Source organism: Leucoraja erinacea, chromosome 7 (genome assembly GCF_028641065.1).
Source record: "Leucoraja erinacea ecotype New England chromosome 7, Leri_hhj_1, whole genome shotgun sequence".
In the NCBI taxonomy this organism is placed as follows: domain Eukaryota; kingdom Metazoa; phylum Chordata; class Chondrichthyes; order Rajiformes; family Rajidae; genus Leucoraja; species Leucoraja erinaceus.
The window spans coordinates 13515116-13534491 of record NC_073383.1 but is presented as its reverse complement, the minus strand read 5'-3'; the positions used below and the strand labels follow the sequence as shown (position 1 = coordinate 13534491).

The following is a 19376-nucleotide window of genomic DNA, read 5'->3' as shown; positions in this document are numbered from 1 at the left end:
ACGTTCCCAGTATCTTGAACAGAAGATATTTCAATTACTGAATTATGCTCACAAAATGTTCTTTAATGAATTTTACCCTTGTGAAAGCAGCTTTTGTTTTGTTACTAATATCAAGGTTATTGGCAAAGCGATGGAAGCTTATCCAAGTACTGTACGCATAGATTGGGTGAGGAACTGGCCTGGTCAAACAGTACTGTGTGTATCACAGATGTTTTGGACACAAGAGGTTCAAACTTATATTAAAGCTGGTCAACAGGTAAGCAAAATAGGATTTTTAAAAAAGTGAATATCTTTAAACAATTCATTTTACATTTACAAATCCATATTTATTCCATGATTTAAATAAAATATTGGGAAGGTTATTGTTATATTTCATCTTTTAGCTTGATTTGTCTTAAAGTGGATTAAGTTTACAAACTTTGATTCATTCTATTCTTTTAATTGAATTCCTTTAACTCCACAACAAAACTCGCAATGACGATGCAGAATGAATGGCTTTCCTTTATTATAATTGTTGTATTCTTCATACGCGCTGCACACAGATTATTTAAATTAACAGAGATATTCTCAATTGAATAACAATGTAACCTTATTTTCAAGAAAAGATGGATTCATTCAAAGAAGGTGGGATTAGCAATTTTACCTACTGATAATCACGAGAGAAATTTATCTCCAAATGTGGTAAATTCGGTTTGATTCTGAGCGCACTAAGTTCCAATGATCTGTGACACTCTCTTCGAAGGCTCTTGAGACTTATCTGGAACAGAATAATAAGCAGATAGATGATATTGTTACCTTGGTCCGTGGAAAATTATCCAAGCAGATTCGTACTACACTTGGAGCTTTGGTCGTGCTAGATGTACATGCCAGAGATGTCTTGGCAGTCCTGGTGAAGAAAAAGATCAGTGATGAAAATGATTTTGAATGGTTAAGCCAGCTGAGGTATTACTGGGAGGTGAGTGGATACTGTAGTAGTTAAAATGTCTCAGATATTTTTTTGTTTAATTCATAATATTAGTCACCTCACTGTATATAAGATGTGCTATATCCATAGCAAAAATAATAATTGATTTCCTCGTTTGGATTTTAAAAGAAAACTGCTTTGTTTTACATAGAAGTTGTAAGAAATTGTAGGAAAGAACTTTGCTGTCTTGAGGTTATTGGAACTCTCAAGAATGAAGATGGGCATAACAAATGATCACAGATATATCATGGAGCATCAGCACCAGAATGAAAGAAGGAGCTGTATGTTGGAACAGTCCAGCTTGGAGAACACTGGCACAGTGTATTAGTGATGTGAATCATCCAGGAAGTAGAGAAGATTTTAAAGTGAAGAGTGAGGTCAGATTAAGCTAAAAAGATGTTGTAAATTGAAAGTAGACCAGGGTTGAGAGAAAGATCTTAATGGTTGTTAGACACGGGTGAGGCGCTTGATGACTGGGGGGTGGAAAACGTGCCTCTCTCGAAGAAGGGCTACAAGGAAAAGCCTGGGAACTGTAGACCAGTGAGTGCAACATCTGTAGAAACAAGGAACTGCAGGTGCTGCTTTTCACAAAAAGACATAAAGTGCTGGAGTAACTAGTCTGTAGGCAAAGGGTCAGCGAATATTTTGCAAAACTAAGTCATGCATGATGTTCAAGGAGAAAGATTGGTGCAGTGCCAGAGGGTGGAGTCTGGAGGGTAAAGAAAGATGATAGATTAGGTGGGTGGGTGGATGGAGAGTGGTCAGGTCAATCAGGTGATGAATTGGGAGTGAATTGGCAGAATGTTAGGGTTGAGCAATGAGCAAGAGGTCAGTGGAGGTGCTGGGTGCTTTGGATATGATTTAAGGAAGGAGAGAGAAGGGTGGAGTGGAGATGGATGGACACTGCAGGAAAAGCTACCATCACCAGTAAGTATTTAATTTTAAAAGGGCTTGCATTGCATGAGGTAGGTTTCCAGCACCCAACATTGTGGGCGAGAACCTGGTCAACAGGTCTCCTCGAAGTAATGACAAAGCAGTCCTCAAAATGTTCATGAAGGCCTGTTTCTACGTGCACTCTCTATGGACCGTATGGTTTGGAATCATGGATTTGCATGCTGTTTGAAGAACACTCAGGATAGATACTGAGAGGTCATTTCTTCAGTCTGGAGTATCTGAAACTTGGAGGGTTGGGACGGAAAAGACTAAAATTGAGATGAGGAGGCAATTTACAATTGAAATTGACGAGATAGTTAGATGGTTGTCAGCCTTTGGATTCCCTGCCCCAGAATATATTCAGATTGGCCTCAATGAATTCTTGCAAACTAAGAGAATCAAGGCATATGAATACTAGGATAGAAAATAGACAACAAATAGAATTAGCCATAATTTTATTGAATGGTATTATATTCATAGATTCATAGAATTATACAGGCAATCGGCCCAGTATGTCCCCTACGCTAATCACATTTGCCTGCATTTGGCCCATATTCCTCTAAACATTTCCTATCCACTTACCAGTCAAATTTTTTTTTTAAGCATTGTAATTGTACCTATGAAAAACCTTTGCCTCAGTTCTTTGAATCTTTCCCCTCTCTCATCTCAAACATCAGGCCCTAACAAAAATACTACGACTAGCCTATGCCCCTCACAATTTTAGAAATCTCTAAGTGACCCCTCCTTCCCCTTCATTCCAGTGAAAACAGTCCCAGCCTATTCAATTTCTTGTTTTTACTCCAGCTCTACAGTCCAGGCTTAATTAAAATGAGTCTTTTCCGCACCACCTGCATCTAATTGTCGAGAGCATTAAACTTTGTGAGTTAAAACAAAGCATTATCCATTTCATTGCTCCACTATATACTTTCTTCTGCTTGTCAGGATTGAAAACAGTGTACATTTTTTTTTTGGCTCATTTCAAAAGAGGACGTGAAATGAAGTCGATGGTTACACGAGGTTTCACACAAATTATAATGGACATTTTAGTACAGGCCGTGGGACGAGGCTGAATCTTCATGATTTTAATATTCTCTGATCACACTACCTATTCTCAAATCCCACCTTGTGTTGACACACACACACAGATATGTTGTACTGCAGATCATCTTAATTTATAAAATAAAATGCAGGAGGAAGTAATGGGTTACGATTCGGGTCCAGAACCCTCTTCAGATATTTCTGTAGCCCGGCCCTGATCTGAAGTTCATGGAGCCCTCAACTTTGTGAAACTAGCTTTGTTATTGAACTGCTGCAGATTGTGCTGCCTTGCAACATGACATTGTTTCAACTCTGTGCTTAAAACATGAAATTCAGAAAATACATGACATTGATTTTTGTTTGCATTCAATTGCAGGCATAGGAGCCTGTTTGGCTCATTCTTGCTTCTTTGTCTTACACTTTTATATAGTTAGACCACAAGCTTTCAATGTATGACCCAAGGACATATATCAATGCAATAATTTACATACATCTCTGCTCCCTAATGTCCATCTGCACTTTCATCTAGACTAGAGTTCAATATAGTGTTAGATCTAGCAGGTGACATCCAGGTTCAGGAACCTCTGCTGTTCTTGAATGGTCCGTGGATGGTCCCAACAACCATCAGTCTATTGAACACTACACATCCCAACTAAACTCTGAGCTGCAAACTATCTTGATTACATTAGTCATTGGGGGTTTGTTTAGTTTTGCACCATATTTGTTTTTAATTTGGAGACCACTTTTTGTTTGTTTATTATGTTATCTATTGAGTCCTGTGTTCACAACCCTGTTCTGCTGCTGCAAGGAACAATGTCATTGTTCTGTTTCAATATGTATGAAATTAACCACTCTTGACGACTCACCAGGAGAAATGCCCCACTTGGACTGCTCTGGGTATCTAATTTTATTTAGTTTAGTTTAGGTTAGAGATACAGCGTGGAAACAGGCTCTTCGGCCGTCCGGGTCCGCGCAGCCCAATGATTCCCCGCACATTAACGCACCCTAGGGACAATTTACACACACACCAAGCCAATTAACCTACATACCTGTATGCCTTTGGAGTGTGGGAGGGAGCCGAAGATTTCCAAGAAAACCCATGCAGGTCACGGGGAGAACATACAAACTCCGTACAGACAGCACCCGTAGTCGGGATCGAACCCCGATGTCTGGCGCTGCAAGCGCTGTAAGGCAGAAAATCTACCGGTGTGCCACCATGCCGCCCGATTACTTAATGCTTCCATGAAGGAAATTTTATTTTGCTAAGATGCTATATAAATATAATTTGTCATTGCTGGAAAGTAAAAGCGAATGCTAATTGAGATGTGCGAACAATCTTCTGTTATTGGTTTCTTCACAAATATAATAGACTTTTTTCAACTCTTTGCGTTCTTCATTTAACAGGAAAATGAACTTCAGACAAAAATGATCAATGCAGGTTTACCCTATGGATATGAATATCTTGGAAACACCCCCAGACTTGTTATCACTCCACTTACAGACAGATGCTACAGGTGAATTTAGTGCACTGAATAGCCGAAGAAGAATATTGAGCAACTTTAGAATTACAAATTATATTTACCCCTGTTGAGCTAAAGCATGGTAATTAGAAAACACAGTGACTGAATACACTACTTACTGAATATAATTGAGAGATCATAACTAATATGAGTGGAATTAGGCCATTCTGCCCATCAAGTCTACACCGCCATTCAATCATGGCTGATCCATCTCTCCCTCCTAACCTCCTTCTCCTATCTTCTCCCCATAACCCCCTGAGAACATAAAGTAACGGCCTTACTGACAACTTATTAGCCTCCCATATTAATCATGAAGCAAAAATCACGAAGAGGAGCACAGTCTATCAAACACGATAGATCTATATCGAGTGATAAAACTTGAAATTCCAATTAGCTTTTTAAAAAACAAAATCACACATTTGAGGAGATGTCATTAAAGTCTGTAGGTGTAGTCTTAGGTCCTGCTTTACTGCTATTTCAATCCTCTATCGATTCAGGGTATAATTACTGCTGATTTTTCAAGCAGAATATTTTCAGGCACTTATCGCATTATCAACATATCTGTGTGACTTTGTGAAGTGTTCATTTTACATTTTATTTTGGCACACTGTACATTTCAACGCTGTTCTCTTTCAGCCTCTTCCATCGGTGCATATATAGTAATGGAAATTACTTCTGAATCTGACCCTATGGGACATCATTACTCCTTCCAATTATGCTAGAAAAATCTAATTATTCTGTGTTTTACCATCTAAACAAATGCAACAAGTTGCTAGTTACCCATTAATTGCAGATGTCTTTATGCATTAATTACCTTGCAGACTGAATGTATAATGAGCAGGCTGCTTATGTGTACCTGGTGTCAGAATAAGAGAAACACTAGCTGGAATCTGAATAGAGAAATGAGACAAAGAAAATAACTATATATATCCTTGAACTTGATAATAATAATATTATGAAGATAGACACAAAATGACGGAGTAATTCAGCGGGACAGGCAGCATCTCTGAAGAGAAGGAATGGGTGATGTTTCGAGTCGAGACCCTTCTTCAGACTGACCTTCTTTAGCCTCGACCTGAAACGTCACCCACTCCTTCTCTCCAGAGATGCTGCCTGTCATGCTGAGTCACTCCAGCATTTTGTGTTTATCTTTGATGTAAACCAGCATCTGCAGTTCCCTGTAGCATTTTTCCTTGAGCAGGCTGTCACTTTTAAATTGCAAACTTGCATATGCCTCAGCATATTATTAAAATAAAAAAAGTTAATGGATTGCAAAAAGATTAAATGTAAATATAATTGAATTGAAACTGCAAAATAGCTCTGTCAGCATGTAACTGTAAACTATGACATGTATATCTTTGGATGTTGAATAATAGAACTTTGTTTGGCGCATTAAACCTCCACCTTGGAGGAGCACCTGAAGGACCTGCTGGCACTGGCAAGACTGAAACAACTAAAGATTTAGCAAAGGCTGTAGCCAAGCAATGTGTGGTATTTAACTGCTCAGATGGATTGGATTACATTGCACTTGGCAAATTTTTCAAGGTGTTATGATTCCTAATAAATTACAAAAATGTTTTAATGGAAACATTGGAAAAAAAATATAACCATGTAACCATATAACTGAATTGCAACTACAAAATAGCTCTGTCAGCATGTAACTGTAAACTATGACATGTATATCTTTGGATGTTGAATAATAGAACTTTGTTTGGCGCATTAAACCTCCACCTTGGAGGAGCACCTGAAGGACCTGCTGGCACTGGCAAGACTGAAACAACTAAAGATTTAGCAAAGGCTGTAGCCAAGCAATGTGTGGTATTTAACTGCTCAGATGGATTGGATTACATTGCACTTGGCAAATTTTTCAAGGTGTGTATGATTCCTAATAAATTCCAAATAATGTTTTAATACGAAACGTTGGAAGTGTCTATGATTTTTTTTTAAATTGCAAACTTGATTCTGATTTCAGGGATTGCTCTCTTGTGGTGCTTGGGCATGTTTTGATGAATTCAACAGAATAGATCTGGAAGTACTTTCTGTTGTTGCCCAGCAAATTCTAACTATCCAAAGAGGTTTGTAACTTTGAATTTGTTGTATATTTACTATTATTGAATTCTTTAAGGTGATAAATTAAACTGCTAACTTTTTTTTCCGTGGGTATTTGCTATACCATTTCAATATAGTAAGCAAAATCTGCGGCATCCAATCTATTTCCTGATCGATCAATTTTCCTGTTTCTTATACAATAATTTATCTTTTGTTACCAAAATGGAAAATCAAGTCTATTGTGGCCAGTTCAGTTCTCAGAGACACTCTTTACTTCTCATGAAGACAAAATTCTAAGCGGCAAATATTCTTTCAACAGATAATATAAAGTGTCAAAATTACACATATTTATATATTGTATAGTAAAATAAATTATACCAGGGTGTAAGAAATGATTTAAATTAAATTAAACTATAATTAAATATTTAAATTATAACAGGTTGTAAGACATTATTTATTTTCCATTTTTCCAGTTGTTTGCAGCTTAAAACCAGTATATGTGATTTGACTGAAAAACTGACTGAAAAACTGGTCAGCTGAAGAATGATTCAGATTTATTGTGTTTGCCACAATGTTGGAAAATAGGCAAAAATCTGTTTTTTAAAAGAGGCAGGACATTTTATGGAGAATTTAGGTTGAATTTCAAGCATTTTAATTTCTGGCCTCTGTGAATTGATTTATTTAGCTGTAGTCCCATTAAATGCCTGGCGACATCAAAAACTGACCTAAAACTGATCCATCTCCCGTTGTACAGTCTGAGCCTCTTTAACCTCAGCTGTCTTGTCAGGGAAGCACGTACTTGTTCTATAGGGTGGACCTCCGAAACACTAGACAAAAATACCGCTAAAGGGTTTGCACTCATGTATGTGATGTCCCAGACCGATTCACAGGCAAAGGTGCATTTCAGCAATGCTGGGAAGCAGCAAACTACTTGTCCACAACAAATTCAAAAACAGCCAAGTCCATCACACAGACCAGTCCATCCCACAGACCCAGCCTCCCACCATTGACTCCATCCATACTTCATGCCTCGGGAAAGTAGCTAACATAATCAAGGACCTTTCCCAACTCGTTCATTCCTTCTTCTTCCCACGATTCAATTCAATTCAATTCAATTCAATTCAGTTCAACTTTATTGTCATTGCACAAATACGAGTATAGGTACAACGAAATGCAGTTTAGCGTCTGGTCATAGTCATAGTGCAAGATAGTAGAAGTAAAAATACAAAATAAGCATACAATAAAAATAAAAAATACTGGTTAACAATGTGTGGATTGTGGGTGAATTAAAACTGGTACATAGGCAAATAACTGTATACAAATAGGAGAGTCTAAAGATAGCTAGTGAAGAGAAGCTTGAAATCACATACCAATAGACTCAGGAACAGCTTCGTCCTCTCTATTACAAAACTTCTGAATGGACCTTCCATTAGCTAGGGTACTATCCCTGATTTTCCAAACTATCTAATTGCAGACATTGGACTTTTTCTCAGGAACTGTTACGCAACACGCTGATGAACTATATTCTGCACTCCATGTCTTTTCTGTTTGCTCTACCTTTGATGTTATCTGACTTGATTGGATTGATTTCTCTTTCTTTACTACAGGTATTGCTGCTGGTTCAGTTACATTGGTATTTGAGGGAACTGAACTGAAACTTAACCCAACCTGTGCTGTCTTCATTACTATGAACCCAGGCTATGCCGGCCGTTCAGAGTTGCCAGATAATCTTAAGGTAATAATTCTGAATTCCTTGCAATGTTTGTGTCAATGACAATTATGTGAATATTTTTGCTTGTCGTACAATCATGTGGTCATCCGGCTCTGACCTCTCTTCCATCGAGGGGATCTATTGCAGTCGCTGCCTCATCAGGGACCCACACCTTCCGGGCCACACACTCATCTCCCCGCTACCTTCAGATAGAAGGTACAGGAGTGTGAAGACTGCAGCGAGCAGGTTCAGGAATAGGAACTTCCCCACAGCCATCAGGCTATTAAACTCGGCTCAGACAAAACTTTGAACATTAATAGTCCATTATCTGTTTATTTGCACTTTATCAGTTTATTTATTCATGTGTGCATATATTTATATAATGTTATATGGACACACTGATCTGTTCTGTAGTCATGCCTACTATGTTCTGTTGTGCTGAAGCAAAGCAAGAATTTCATTGTCCTATCAGGGACACATGACAATAAACTCTCTTGAATCTTGAATGTATAAAAAGGTTTAGCTGTTAGTCACACAAATGGATTACGTTTTGACGTAGGGGCCAGAAAGCATTCCAGCAATGGGGCTCCTGATAATTGACAATATGTTAATTACTTAAATTTTAGATTTGATCAAAAAACATAATTACAGGCAATGTTTGATCAATTATATACAAAATGTTTGCTTTTATTTTTGGGGCTCAGTTTTAATGTATTGAATGGCCTACTTACCATTTGAGTACATAACTAGGCATCGCCATTTTAAGTTTTAACCTACTCGTATCATTAGAAGGAAGTTGTTCTCACTAGAAATGAGAGGAACATTGAAATTCAATGCGTGTCATGCATGAATCAATCCACATTTGAGTAGGGTCACCTCGGTACTTTTACGGTGATATAAGATGGGGGATATTAAAAATATATTTTTCTCTCTGTCTCGCCAGGTCTCACCAGGCAGAATTGGGTTCTCCTATTTTCTGACTTTTCACGCTCCCAGGTTTCCATCAGCGAGACTAAGAATCTAAACGCCACAATTAAAATGCTTTCTGCTCACTTCCTTCCTCCTTTGGTTGTATGTGACTATTGAAAGCTTTGTCACCTGACAGGCAGAAATTGAACCAAAGCTTCGGGAAACTTTATGGGTACAAAGGAACTGCAGACGCTGGTTTAAACCGAAGATAGACAAAAATGGGTGACGTTTCGGGTCGAGACCCTTCTTCTGAGCAAGCGTCTCCACCCGAAATGTCACCCATTCCTTCTCTCAAGAGATGCTGCCTGTCCTGCTGAGTAGGTACTCCAGCATTTTGTGTCTATCTTTGGGAAACTTTCCTGGCGTTAAAACCTTGATCATTCCTTTGTGAGTTTGAAGCAGGCCACCAAAATAATTTCTGCTAGGTTTCTTGATACCATGTTTTGTTTATATTATACCAATTTTTAATTGTGATTTGGTAGGCTCTCTTTCGAACAGTGGCTATGATGGTACCAGACTATGCGATGATTGCAGAGATTGTTCTTTACTCTTGCGGTTTTGTCAGTGCCCGACCGCTGTCTGTTAAAATTGTGGCCACCTATCGACTTTGTTCGGAGCAACTATCTTCACAGCATCATTATGACTATGGTATGCGTGCAGTGAAATCTGTCTTAACTGCTGCAGGAAATATTAAGGTATGATGCATCGCTACCCTCTAAAGCAACATTGTTTAATGAAAGCTAATTGTGCAACACATATCATAAAATCTAATTAAAACCTAAATTGATGATCTTATTTTTGTTCCTTTTAGCTGAAGTATCCAACAGAAAATGAGGAGATTTTACTGCTACGATCGATTATTGATGTCAATCTCCCCAAGTTCTTATCGCACGATTTGCCACTTTTTGAGGTAACATCATCTTTCCTTCTCTGTACATTTTTCATTTTCTTTTCCATTACAGGTAGCCTTAAAACTGTTTGGTAGCTTCATTAAAAAGTTGTTACAATCACTAAGGTTTATACAGTGCATTCTATAGTTGCTATAGTTTGACTGTATTCAAATAGATTATTTTCAGTGTATTCAATTTATGTTAACAAAGGCATGCATCTGCAAATAAATAGAACATAAACCATGGGATGCGTGCAGGCTCATTTGACTCATTACTTTGATTGCACATGAAGATTTGAGTGCAGTTTAGTTAATTATACTATTTTTGTGGACGTTATTGTGATGCAAAGGTGGGTTTTCAGTTTTTACAGTAGATCAGGTAATTGAAGTTTGTTGAAAGAGCAAAGTAATGTTTATGTTGGTGGAAGAACGGAATTTAAAGAGACTGTTATGATGTTGAATTTTCTCAGAGGTAATTAATTGAATTCTAATTGTTTTATAAATTTTCAATTATAAAATTAAAAAGTAAATTTTTTCTATCATTGTTTCAGAAAAGGCGAGTGTTTTATTTGCAACATTGATGTTGTTTCAAAAGTGCCAAAAATTAAAATCCTTTTCATTCTGCTGATGTTCCAGCATTTCGATGAATAATTTTACTTTGCTTCTGTTTATTAGCGAACACCTCTTTATTCACCATCTACTGATTATATTTTGGGAACATACTTAATCAAATGCACTTGTGTTTCTTTATTAATTATACTGATTACACACTACAAAACTTTGACTGAAACCAAATTATTTTTCCTCGCAGGAAGTTGTGAAATGGTGATTGAGTTTATCTGTGAGCAAGATATCTCTTTGCAGTTATGCCACTAAATGAATCCTCATTTGTTCCAAGAATGTAATGTGGTTTCAAATATTTTATTTTTATAAAAATATATACTTTATCATGACATGTATTGTTCATGATGGGAAACCTTTTCAGCTCCAAAGCATTCCAGCAATGGGGCTCCTGATAATTGACAATATTGTTAATTACTTAAATTTTAGATTTGATCAAAAAAAAGCATAATTACAGGCAATGTTTGATCAATTATATGCAAATTATTGTTTTTATTTTTGGGGGCTCAGTTTTAATGTATTGAATGGCCTACTTACCATTTGAGTACATAACTAGGCATCGCCATTTTAAGTTTTAACCTACTCGTATCATTAGAAGGAAGTTGTTCTCACTAGAAATGAGAGGAACATTGAAATTCAATGCGTGTCATGTATGAATCAATCCACATTTGAGTAGGGTCACCTCGGTACTTTTACGGTGATATAAGATGGGGGATATTAAAAATATTTTTTTCTCTCTGTCTCGCCAGGTCTCACCAGGCAGAATTGGGTTCTCCTATTTTCTGACTTTTCACGCTCCCAGGTTTCCATCAGCGAGACTAAGAATCTAAACGCCACAATTAAAATGCTTTCTGCTCACTTCCTCCCTCCTTTGGTTGTATGTGACTATTGAAAGCTTTGTCACCTGACAGGCAGAAATTGAACCAAAGCTTTGGGAAACTTTATGGGTACAAAGGAACTGCAGACACTGGTTTAAACCGAAGATAGACAAAAATGGGTGACGTTTCGGGTCGAGACCCTTCTTCTGAGCAAGCGTCTCCGCCTGAAATGTCACCCATTCCTTCTCTCAAGAGATGCTGCCTGTCCCACTGAGTTACTCCAGCATTTTGTGTCTATCTTTGGGAAACTTTCCTGGCGTTAAAACCTTGATCATTCCTTTGTGAGTTTGAAGCAGGCCACCAAAATAATTTCTGCTAGGTTTCTTGATACCATGTTTTGTTTATATTATATCATTTTTTAATTGTGATTTTGTAGGCTCTCTTTCGAACAGTGGCTATGATGGTACCAGACTATGCAATGATTGCAGAGATTGTTCTTTACTCTTGCGGTTTTGTCAGTGCCCGACCGCTGTCTGTTAAAATTGTGGCCACCTATCGACTTTGTTCGGAGCAACTATCTTCACAGCATCATTATGACTATGGTATGCGTGCAGTGAAATCTGTCTTAACTGCTGCAGGAAATATTAAGGTATGATGCATCGCTACCCTAAAGCAACTTTGATCAATGAAAGCTAATTGTGCAACGCATATCATAAAATCTAATTAAAACCTAAATTAATGATCTTATTTTTGTTCCTTTTAGCTGAAGTATCCAACAGAAAATGAGGAGATTTTACTACTACGATCGATTATTGATGTCAATCTCCCCAAGTTCTTATCGCACGATTTGCCACTTTTTGAGGTAACATCATCTTTCCTTCTCTGTACATTTTTCATTTTCTTTTCCATTACAGGTAGCCTTAAAACTGTTTGGTAGCTTCATTAAAAAGTTGTTACAATCACTGAGGTTTATACAGTGCATTCTATAGTTGCTATAGTTTGACTGTATTCAAATAGATTATTTTCAGTGTATTCAATTTATGTTAACAAAGGCATGCATCTGCAAATAAATAGAACATAAACCATGGGATGCGTGCAGGCTCATTTGACTCATTACTTTGATTGCACATGAAGGTTTGAGTGCAGTTTAGTTAATTATACTATTTTTGTGGACGTTAGTGTGATGCAAAGGTGGGTATTCAGTTTTTACGGTAGATCAGGTAATTGAAGTTTGTTGAAAGTGCAAAGTAATGTTTATGTTGGTGGAAGAACAAAATTTAAAGAGACTGTTATGATGTTGAATTTTCTCAGAGGTAATTAATTGAATTCTAATTGTTTTACAAATTTTCAATTATAAAATTAAAATTTTTTTCTATCATTGTTTCAGAAAAGGCGAGTGTTTTATTTGCAACAATGATGTTGTTTCAAAAGAACCAAAAATTAAAATCCTTTTCATTCTGCTGATGTTCCAGCATTTCGATGAATAATTTTACTTTGCTTCTGTTTATTAGCGAACACCTCTTTATTCACCATCTACTGATTATATTTTGGGAACATACTTAATCAAATGCACTTGTGTTTCTTTATTAATTATACTGATTACACACCAAAACTTTGACTGAAACCAAATTATTTTTCCTCGCAGGAAGTTGCAAAATGGTGATTGAGTTTATCTGTGTGCGAGATATCTCTTTGTAGTTATGCCACTAAATGATGCAAATCCTCATTTGTTCCAAGAATGTAATGTGGTTTCAAATATTTTATTTTTATAAAAATATATACTTTATCATGTATTATTGTTCATGATGGGAAACCTTTTCAGCTCCCCAATATATATATATATCCAATTATCACCTTTTCTCTAATGTTCTTTCTTGCTAATATACCTAAACTATCTCGGGTTCTTGTGGTCTCCGTTTTTGCTTGGTGGTATCACGCATCAGTTGGGCAGTTACCAATATCAACTGCTCACAGATCTCTTTGGCCTTGTCAACTGAACTGTAATCAATTACGACACTATATTCATTTTGCAATTTACCTCTATTCTCAGAAACTCAGTGGTCATAGGTGATAGGAGCAGAATTAGACCATTCAGCCCATCAAATCTACACTGCCATTCAATCATGGCTGATCTATCCCTCCTTCCTAGCCCCATTCTCCTGCCTTTTCCCCATAACCCCTGACACCCATACTAATCAATGTGCTGTTTATCATTATACTTTTTCTAACCCTGCCCATGTCATTATGAAATCTTCTCAAATCCTTTTTCTTGCGTTGGTGCAATTGCATCCCATCCCATATTTATTTCCCTATCTTTACTAGGTCAGTTTTGGAATATCTGTTTCTACAGTTCCGCTTCTATTTTTCAGCCACATGCCATCCATTATTGGCATCATAGATGTTCAACTTCAACTTCTGTAACATCCCCGTTGCCTTCATATTAAAGTCTACACTATTTAACTAACTGTCCTGCACTGGAACGTATTGCAACACAGCTTTACCTAAACTAACAGTCTCGTGTTTTTATTAGCATGCCTCACATTCCCACATTCATCAGCTTCCCTGCCTGTGCATTCATGCTGAATCTTCTTGTGTGCAAACTCACTCAGTTTTCTTTCAGGACATGGTTGTTTACAAGGGTGCTGTAAGGGGCTGTCCCACTTTACGAGCTAATTCAAGAGTTCTCCCGAGTTTCCCCTGATTCGAACTCGGAGAATTACGGTAATAGCCGCTTGTAGGTACTCGGGGCTCTCGTGGACATTTTTCAACATGTCTCGTGGACATTTTTCAACATGTTCAACAAAATCTTCACGAGTCTTCACGAGCTTACCGCGTTTCCTGAGTACCTGCCGTTAGCGTTACAAGCCGCTAAGAGACGTCCCGAACTCTGATGCACCCGCTACGTACATTCTTATCACATTTGATTTTTTTAAAACTCGGGAGAGCTCTTGAATTAGCTCGTACAGTGGGACAGGCACTTTAGTTTCCAATTCCAGGACAGTGCCTACTGATGCCTGATTCTCAATCTCACTCAGGGTTCAATATCCCTGATGCTTTCCTCACCAGCCTATTCACATCCATCCTTTCCATGCATTGAATGTGCAGTTTTCATGCACCAAGATACACAGATTATGAATTGATTTTAGAATAAATCCACACGTACTCATCCCAATCTGCCCCACAGGGGTGGGGCGTATGCCCCACAGGGGGGCAATTTGATTTTTAAGGGGGGCAATTGACAGTAATTAAAATGATCGAAGTATTACAGGAAAAGCTTCCATTCAAATTAGTTTGTGTTGTATAACATTTCAGTTCTCTATTATATGTTTTGAAACTTTATTTGCTGTTTTCGTATGAGACAATCCACAAATATTTCAATATTCTAATATAGAAATTTTCTCTCTCTTTATTACCTGTGAATACTCTTTTATTATCATATTTATCATTATTATTTTAATACCACCTAATGTTTTTTTTTTTTTTTTTACAATTTTTTAGTAATTTCTTGCTCAGAGCTAACTGTCGTTTGTTTATTTCATTTTTCTTTTTCATGGATGCCATGTTCTTTTGAAGCTTGTTTAAACCAAGGTATTGCCGTTTTAAGCTTCTTCAGCTGTTAAATTATAAGAATTATACATCACCATATGGGGGGGGGGCATCAGGATTTTAGAGGTGATTAGGTGGGGCATGGCCAAAAAAATGTTGGGAACCACTGGTCTACATTCTGATTCTGGATTTCTTTTCTGTTTGTTCACTTCTTTTGTACATCATTGAAGGATGAGCCTTTCTGTAAACCATGCAACCATGTTATTCCACCCACCTTAGATGCACTTAGATTGGAAATAAACATGCCTTACTTACTTTTATTTCCTCTATCTAAGATTCTGACTTGCTGTTTAATGTCCATCTGTATTTATTTTTAAATGAAGAAGTGTTCCATGAAGGGCAGTGTATAAATATTAGTTGAAACTGCACATTTGTATACATGCGTATTTTATGCACAGGGGCCTTCTTTGAATAAATGAGAATACTATGGTGGTGATCCTCCTGAATAAGATTGCCAATACGATGCTTGCTCGGGGCACAGCTTATGAAAGCAACGTGCACCGCTGACTATGGTCTTCGGTATTTATGTTTAAATAAACTATTTGAACTGATTTGCATTTCATCCATTTTTGTAGTCAATCTAAATGATTGAAAATGTACAGGCAAATTATCTCCTTCAGCATTCACTCAATAAAGATTAATAGATTCTCACTGTACTACTTATTTTGATGCTTTGGTTACTTTGGGTGATAGTGCACCATAGATCTGTCTGGGGGCAAGTATGCAGACAGCTATTTAACATTTATTATCCGGCAATACATATATATTTTTTTATCTTACCAGGGAATCACTTCAGATTTGTTTCCTGGGATAAAGCTGCCAAAACCTGACTATCGTATCTTACTGGAAGCAATCAAAGAGAATTGTGAACGCATGAATTTGCAGATGACTGACTTCTTCTCGCAGAAGATCTTACAAATCTTTGAAATGATGATTGTGCGGCATGGCTTTATGATTGTCGGAGAACCGTTTGGTGGGAAGACATCAGCGTACAGAGTTCTGGCTGCTGCTTTGCACGATATTTGTGAAAAGGTAGAGACGAATGCTAAATCACTGACTAGTCCATTTCCATTTATTTCATCATTATTCATTTGTGGTCTTTAATTAGTACGGTTGGACAAACCGATACTTTAACTCTTTAGTTGCGTTAACATGACGTAAACAAAAAAGCACCTTAATGCCGAGAAATGGCCCACTGCTCGAACTGGCAGTGTCGGAAATGAGTGTTACTATAAGTGTTATAGTGGGGGTGGAGTTAGTGATGCTGGCTTATGTGTGATTGGTTCACATGCATCATCAATCTACAGAAACATCTGTGCTTTGTAGATGTATTAGCATATTGTGCTCTGCTTCTGAGATTAGTTTCACTGACACAGTGAATTTCAGAGAAAACTTAACTTATACTATCACATGTGTGAATGTAATGGTCAAAGGTCAAACAGGAAAGTAGATTATTATCTGAATGGAAACAGGAAAGTAGATTATTATAGATTATTATCTGAATGGTGGCCGATTAGGAAAGGGGGAGATGCAATGAGACCTGGGTGGCATGGTACACCAGTCATTAAAAGTAGGCATGCAGGTGCAGCAGGCAGTGAAGAAGGCGAATGGTATGTTAGCATTCATAGCAAAAGGATTTGAGTGTAAGAGCAGGGAGGTTCTACTGCAGTTGTACAGGGTCTTGGTGAGACCACACCTGGAGTATTGCGTACAGTTTTGGTCTCCTAATCTGAGGAAAGACATTCTTCCCATAGAGGGAGTACAGAGAAGGTTCACCAGACTGATTCCTGGGATGTCAGGACTTTCATATGAAGAAAGACTGGATAGACTTGATTTGTACTCGCTAGAATTTAGAAGATTGAGGGGGGATCTTATAGAAACTTACAAAATTCTTAAGGGGTTGGACAGGCTAGATGCAGGAAGATTGTTCCCGATGTTGGGGAAGTCCAGAACAAGGGGTCACAGTTTAAGGATAAGGGGGAAATCTTTTAGGACCGAAATGAGGAAAACTTTTTTCTCACAGAGAGTGGTGAATCTCTGGAATTCTCTGCCGCAGAAGGTAGTTGAGGCCAGTACATTGGCTATATTTAAGAGGGAGTTAGATGTGGCCCTTGTGGCAAAAGGGATCAGGGGGTATGGAGAGAAGGCAGGAACAGGATTCTGAGTTGGATGATCAGCCATGATCATATTGAATGGCGGTGCAGGCTCGAAGGGCCGAATGGCCTATTCCTGCACCTATTTTCTATGTTTCTATGTTTCTTTTTTTTGTTGTTGTTTATTTTATTAGAAGTTAATACAGCACAAAACAGTACAGTGGAACCTAATTTTAGGTGCCAACTATGTAATACCGTAATCCATTCTATGTACAACCTCTAGTTTTATGTTATGAGAAGGAAGTAAGCAAGACAAGAAAAAGAAAACAATAGAAAGAGGAAAAAGTGGAAAAATAGATGGTAGCGAGTAGAAAAACGTGAAGTGTGTATATAAAAAAAATAAAAATAAATAAAAAAGGAAGAGAGAAAGTGGAAAGTAGAAATAGAAGAGAAGGCCCCTTAAAAGAGAATTTTTCAAATCTGTATTCGGAGATGTAGATCTATCATGAACTGAAATTCTATGTTTCTATGTAAAGATAATCTTTTAGGTATTTAACTGTCCGACTTATCAAAGATTGATCTCATTTTACATATACACATAACATTTTTATAAAACATATAAAACAATTATAAAGAAATCACAATTTATGAGTTTAAGTGTAGACTAATGATGTTGATAAAATTAGGCCGTAGTGAGAATAGTGGGGAGCATATCAAGAGGGTTCAAGAGGAAATAGGCAACTGAAGTGAATGGGTAAAGAAGAGCCAGATGGAATATATTGAGGAAGTGGGTACTCTTATTATGCACAAAATAATAAAGTATTTTCAAAATAGCGACAGATTGGACATTGCACGCAGTGATACAGCTGGTAGAGATACTACCTCACAGCGGCAGACACCTGCGTTTGATCCAGACCTCGGGTCCTATCTTTGTGGAATTTGCACATGCCTGCGTGGGTTTCTAGGTTAATTGGCCTCTGAAAATTGCCATATAGTGGTGGGAATGGATGAGAAAGTGGGACAACAAAGAACTTGGGCTAACAGTAATTGATGGTCAGAGAGGACTTGTTGGGCTGAAGGACCTGATTCCATGCTGTACCTCTAAACAATAAATAAATTGTTGAGATTCAACGTGACCTGGGTTTCTTGTAATGATGTTACTGCACTTTAACATGTAGGTGCAGCTGGCAGTGAGGACCACAAGTGGCATTTTAGCTTTTATTACAAGGGGATTGGATTACAACACTTAAGAGGTCTTACTGCAATGACATAGTGAGATCAGGAGCATACATCTTTAGTCTTCTTTCCCCCAGTGTATGCTTGCCATGAAGGAAGAGTAACAAGGATTCATTAGCCTATTTCTAGGATGATAATTTTTCTATTTGACGAGAGATTGTGTGAACTATGTCTCTATTCCCTAGAGTTATGAAGAATGAGCTGATCTCATTAAAACTTTATAGGCTTTTAAGCAGCAACGGTTAGTTATTTTAGTCCCCAGACTTTAACTGGTTAGTTATTTGTGTTTCCATCGTTAGTTGTGTTGGGCGGCTGGCTTGGTTTATAGACTTGATAGTATGGATGGTAGGGGGAGTTCAGAACCCGGTTCATAGTCTCAGAATAAGGGGTATGCCATTTTGAACTGAGGGTGGTGAATTTTTGTCTTGGAGGTATGTTGATGATTAGTCATTCACAACAGAAATCAACAGATTCCTGGATAATTAAAGAATCAAGGAATATGGGGATAGTGCAGAAAAAATGGAGGTAAGGTCATAATCTTGATGTCTGATGGTGAATCAAACTCAAGGAACAGGTGTATTTTTTGGAAGTATTAGCAATGAGTTAAATGAATGGTACAATGAAGATAACACTGTCTTCATCAATCGTAGTTCAGGTCAAAGAAAAACATTGATTAAACATGGCAAGTGAAGAAATATTGTTGGTTTTGCATTCTTAAAAGTTAGGAAATCATTGCACTTGGATAAAAACTAATTCTAAGCTGTGAAGAGAAACAAGCAAAGAAACTGCAGAGTCTGAAACCATCATTTCAAATCATCTTTGCCTATATGGTGCTAGAGGACCGGAGTGCTACTGTTAGTAAAGTGTATGGAGTAAATAATTACAAGCTAGGTGGTCTGACCTTGGTGTCAGGTAAATCACTGGTAGAA

At 37.5% G+C, this 19376-nt stretch overlaps 1 protein-coding gene across 1 annotated transcript in view; it reads left to right on the top strand.

Annotated features, from left to right (window-relative positions):
* Positions 1-19376, top strand: part of dnah7 (dynein, axonemal, heavy chain 7) — a 237985-nt gene that overhangs the window by 65022 nt on the left and 153587 nt on the right. The window contains exons 21-29 of the mRNA XM_055637789.1: positions 116-256; positions 743-955; positions 4340-4449; positions 5832-6000; positions 6428-6530; positions 8112-8239; positions 9667-9879; positions 9996-10094; positions 15902-16150. Coding sequence (XP_055493764.1) covers positions 116-256; positions 743-955; positions 4340-4449; positions 5832-6000; positions 6428-6530; positions 8112-8239; positions 9667-9879; positions 9996-10094; positions 15902-16150 — 1425 coding nt within the window. The remainder of the gene's footprint in view (positions 1-115; positions 257-742; positions 956-4339; positions 4450-5831; positions 6001-6427; positions 6531-8111; positions 8240-9666; positions 9880-9995; positions 10095-15901; positions 16151-19376) is intronic.